At 50.2% G+C, this 4,914-nt stretch overlaps 1 protein-coding gene across 1 annotated transcript in view; it reads left to right on the top strand.

The window, feature by feature from the left end:
- The first annotated feature begins 1,937 nt into the window (after nucleotides 1-1,937).
- Nucleotides 1,938-4,914, top strand: part of TMEM132E (transmembrane protein 132E) — a 262,395-nt gene continuing 259,418 nt past the window's right edge. The window contains exon 1 of the mRNA XM_087717291.1: nucleotides 1,938-2,953. Coding sequence (XP_087573417.1) covers nucleotides 2,881-2,953 — 73 coding nt within the window. The 5' untranslated portion in view covers nucleotides 1,938-2,880. The remainder of the gene's footprint in view (nucleotides 2,954-4,914) is intronic.

Below are 4,914 nucleotides of genomic sequence, written 5' to 3'. Positions count from 1 at the left end.
ACATACAGGTAGTCCTTGACATACAACAGTTCATTTAGCAACAGCTCAAAGTTACGACGACACTGAAACAAGTGACTTATGACTGTTTCTTCACACTTACGATCACTGCAGTATCACCATAGTCACACGATCAAAATTAAGTTGTTGGGCAACTGACTCATATTTATGACGGTTGCAGTGTCCCAGGGTTATGTGATCCCCTTTTGCGACCTTTTGAGCAGCAAAGTCAATGGGGAAGTCAGATTCACTTAACAACCGTGTGGCTAACTGAACAACCGCAAGGATTCACTAAGCCATTGTGGCAAGAAAAGTCATAAAACGAGGCAAAAGTCACTTAATAACTGACTCAGTTAGCAACAGAAATTTTGGGCTCAGCTGTGTTCATAAGTGGAGGAATAACTGTAATCAATTTGATATCTGTGTGTTCCATCTGGTGATGTCCATGTATGTCAACATTGTTTTGGTGTTTGGATAATGTTCTTGGAATGAAGAAATTGTTAGATGGCAGGAACTGATAAGTCATTTTTTTACAACAAACCGGTCCTCGCACTTACAACCATAGCAGCAACCCCAAAGTTATATGATGAAAATCCAGGTGCTTGGCAACTGGCATGCATTTACGATGACTGCAAGTAGAAGTCATGTGCCACCGCCAGCTCCTGCAAAGCAAAGTCAACAGAGGAAGTGAATTTTTCTTTATGATTATGTGATCCACTTAACGACCAGGATGATGTGCTTAATAACCATGACAAAAAAAGAGCATAAAAATTGGGCCCAGCTCATTTAACAACAACCTTCCTTAGCAATATAAATTCTGATCCCAATTGCAGCCATACGTTGAGGACTACCTGTAGACTCTCTTCTTGCTCAATCTATATGCTACACACGCACGCGCGCGCACACACACACACACAGATTGAAAGCCGAGCATGGGCTTAAAACTAGAGGAAGAAACATCAATAACTTGCACTATAATCTGGCAGGGTTTCAACCTGATAGTTGAAAATGCAATTGACCTGCAGTCAGCAATAGGGAAAATCAAGGAGCACAGTAAAATATATATGTAAGTATATTTGTATATGTATATATGTGTGCGCATGCACACACACACAGGCACGATACTGTAAATAGAGGAACAACTACTGCAATTTCAACAGGTCCAGAAGACAGGCTGCTATCTGTGCAGTTGCTAAGAGTTGACATCCTCGATGGCAAAACTAAATAAACAAAAATATTAAATATACAGAAATAAATAAATAAATAAGCAAGCAAGCAAACGTATCAACCCATCAACTTTCAAGGACGGCTTCTTGTTTCGTGCATCTTTGATCTGTAACGCAGTTGGCTGCATTCTCACGAGCTTCCTCTACTCCCCATATTTTAACCTACCCTATTTTCTAGGGTTCGCCCCACACCCCGAACCATTCATTGATCCAACAATTCTTTTTTTAAAGTGCAGCCCTTAAACAGGTCTCCATCCTACTTTCTTGAAGCGTCGTGCGAACGCGACTCGCGAGCACCATAATTTCTTCCGTGGTGGTGGTGGAGCTGGTGGGGGGAAAACCCAGTCTTTCCTACGAGGCTCCGCAGGGAGTCCGACAGGCTCCCTCATCTCCTCCGCCCCTCCCTGCCTCCGGCGCCCGTGGATTCCGGCAGCAGCGCTGGAACGATCCCTTGCTTGCAGGAAGCGGGACCGGGGTTCGCACGGGCACGCTCACCGCATGTTTGCAGAGCCGCGGCGGCGGCGTTAGAAAACTCCTGGGAAAACACGTGACGGAGGGAGAACGCGGGGAGGAGGGCAGGCTGGAGGGGGCGGAGGGAGTCTCTCTCTCTCTCGGCTGCTGTTCCCGGCTGGAGAAGGCTCAGATCGGCGCATCTTCGCCGCGGAGACGGACGGAGGGGCGGGCGGGCAGCCGGCAGCCGAGCCCCGAAGCTCCGGCACTCCGGCCGCGGCTCTCTGCTACCCAGCCAAGCGATCGTCCGGGGGTGCAAGGCTGATTCTCGCCGAGGGCTCCGAAATCCTCTTGGGGGGGGGGGCTTTAGACGGGGCGGCTTACCTCCTCTTGCCGGCGTCCCCCCTTGATCTCCAGCGCCGCCCGCCGCTGCTTCTTAGCCTCCCGAACTTTCTTCTGTTCCGCAGCTCCGGATGTAAGTTACTCGCTTCTCCGAGGATTCCCGCCGGGCGCCCCGGCGAAGAAGGGAGACTCGCAAACCGGCGACTCGCAATCGGATTACAGCGGCAAGCTTGTTTTTTTTCCACCCCCCCTCCCTTCTCTCTGCCCCCCCCTCCCCATTTCCCCCACCCCACCCCTCCATTTCGGGGGGAGACCGCCTTTTTTATTTCATCCACGTCCTCCCGTCTCCCCGCACTTGGTTGGTCCTCTGGTCCTAATGACTTTGGGGAGGGGGCTGCATCGTTAAGCTCTTCCGTGCTGTGGTCCTTCTCTCCATTTGGCAGCTCTTTCTCCCCCCCCCGGATTTTTTTTGGGGGGTGTTTATTGTTTAACGTTGCTGTAATTCTTTTATTCTCTCCCCCCCCCTCCCCGTTTTGCATCCTAATTCCATCCAGTATCCGGCCCGGATTGCACGTGGGGCCGCTACGTTTTGTCCCTGCCCTTCGGTTGTCTCTAGTCCCTTGCCACCCCAGCTTCTTGGCCGAGGGGCGGTTCACCCCCCTTGGGCCGATCCTGGGCTGGCTCAAGCCAGAAGTAGGCGACCCCCCCTCTTGTTCCCTCCTTGGATCTCCCTCCCTCCCGCGCCTCATTTCCCCGAGCCTCCCCACCCCCTCCAGCCCCCCCTTTCGCCTCAGTCTTTGGCTTCTGTTTCGGATCGCACGTGCTTGGATTCGGGTTTTCTCCAAGCTCCGCTCCGGATTCCGCCATGGCCTTGGCGAGGAGGGCGCGCTCCGGACCCGCCGCCCTTCTCTACTGCATCGGAGCCTTCCTCAGCCACGGTGAGTGAGCCGCCGCCGCCGCCGCCGATGAAGGGGAGGGTCGCTCTGGAGGGGTGGTGGTGGTTGAATGAGGTGGGGAGAAGCCGGCTTGGATCGTAGCGTCCTTTTCTAAAGCAATAAAAAGCCTTTTTTAGGTCTGAATCCAGGCAAAAGGCACAGAGTTAACCCAACTGCCTGGAACTCCTCCTGCCAATTAGCTGGCTTTTTATTTTTTATTTTTTTTGCGCCGCTTGTGAGATGCAACACAATTCTGGGGAAATTGCAAGTAACACCATGTGAAAAATGGATTTGCAAACAAATCAGGTTGTTTTTCAAAGTGTGTTTTCAACTTGTATATGGACTGGGTTGTTTTTTTGGTACCGTGGCCAGGCAGACTTCAGCAACAGGATACAGTAACCTGATCAGCGCTAGGGCACACAAGCATGTGCAGAGTGCCTTGCCATCTCACCACCCGTGAGCACAGCTTTGGAGTTGGTGAAAGGGGGTTCGAGGTTATAGTAGTTGGTGTCGTGGACAGCTGGATCCCCAGTTCCAAGAGGAGTGGGCATCTCCAGGGCAGCTCCCACACTTTCCCTATGATGTTCTTGTTTTGCCTCGCGGCTTAATTTGAGCCAGTGCTGACTGACGCTTAGAATTTGATTTGAAGGCCGATGATGTTGGTTGCATGGGATGCAACATGAAAGAGAGGGGCAGATAGTTCGGGGTAGCTGGGAGTTCAGCTGAGCAAGAGTTAGGGTTGGTGGAAAAGATGCCCCTTCCACCTCAGGGTTGACAACATGATGCTTTTCCTTGTGAAAAGGGGTCTGTTAGGCTGGCAGGAGGCCTACGGTAGCCTTGGGGCCATTTTCAGTAGCTGCTTTTACTTCTGGATCTGGTGCCTCTAAGCATAAACAGAGTTTGCACCCAAACCCAGAGCTACCCTCTATGTGTGGACTTTTCCTGCTTCAATATTAATCTCAGTTGCCGGTCTAGCCAGAGTACGTTCTATAAGATGGAGGAACGCTCCGAAGACAGACAGCAAGCCATTGACCCCAGGGTCTGGGTTTTATGGCCCCTGTCAGAGGCATAAGGGCTCTATCAGTTTCTGTGAGTGGCTTGGCGTTCCTATCTGGCTTGCAGACTTCCCAGAGTAGTCTTGAAAGGAACAGATGCTGGACTAGATGTTCTTTGGTCTGATCCAAGAGAACGATTTTCTCCATCCCGAATAAGTTCTCCTAGACCAAAGGAGACCCTTCCAACTCAAGTACAGGCAATTGAGGAGGTGCCTTCTCAATTCAGTATTTTAGGCTTAGGCTCCCATAGGATTGAGCTGACTTGACCAGAGGCAAAAAGTTCGTGGAAAATGGAGTCCAGAATATCAGGAGAGAATGAACCTATCTCTTCCAGCTTTCTCTTCTGTAGGACTTCAAAAAGCCGGACACCAAGAGAAGACAATTTTAATATGTCACTGGTACTCACAGGTATACTGCCCCCTGATTTGGAGGCTCTGTTGAACTCTCAGGCCTAACAGCTTCTCTAAAGCCACTTGCACCGGACCAGACTCAGGGCTCCGTTGAGTCTAGAGCTTTCGCTGCATTGGCCAGCTTGAAACAAGACCACAGCAGCCTTTCGCTTTCCAGTTGATCGTTTTTCCAGTGCAAACATTTTTCAGCTGCCATGAGAGAGCTAATTACACTTTACTCCCCCATCCAGGAGAGATAACAATAGTCCAAACCAGTAATGAAATGAGATAAAATACAATATTATTTGAAAGAAGAAAGGAGGGAAAAAACCTCTAAAAAAAACCCTTGTTATGGAAAAAAGACAGACTCATGGAATAAACATCTGGCTCTGCTTGCTTGCTAACATCGGGAAGTGTTAGCCAGAGAGAGGTCGAAGTGCAACTGCTGTATTTGTGGTGCTTAGCTGCTTCGGAACATGGAGGTTCTGTTTTGCTTCTTGACCTCAGCCAGATCCTTGTT

The sequence above is a fragment of the Thamnophis sirtalis genome, unplaced genomic scaffold (genome assembly GCF_051295495.1).
Source record: "Thamnophis sirtalis isolate CommonGarterSnake01/CBP01778 unplaced genomic scaffold, rThaSir2_p1.2 scaffold_6, whole genome shotgun sequence".
Lineage (NCBI taxonomy): Eukaryota > Metazoa > Chordata > Lepidosauria > Squamata > Natricidae > Thamnophis > Thamnophis sirtalis.
This window is presented reverse-complemented; position numbering and strand designations above follow the sequence as displayed.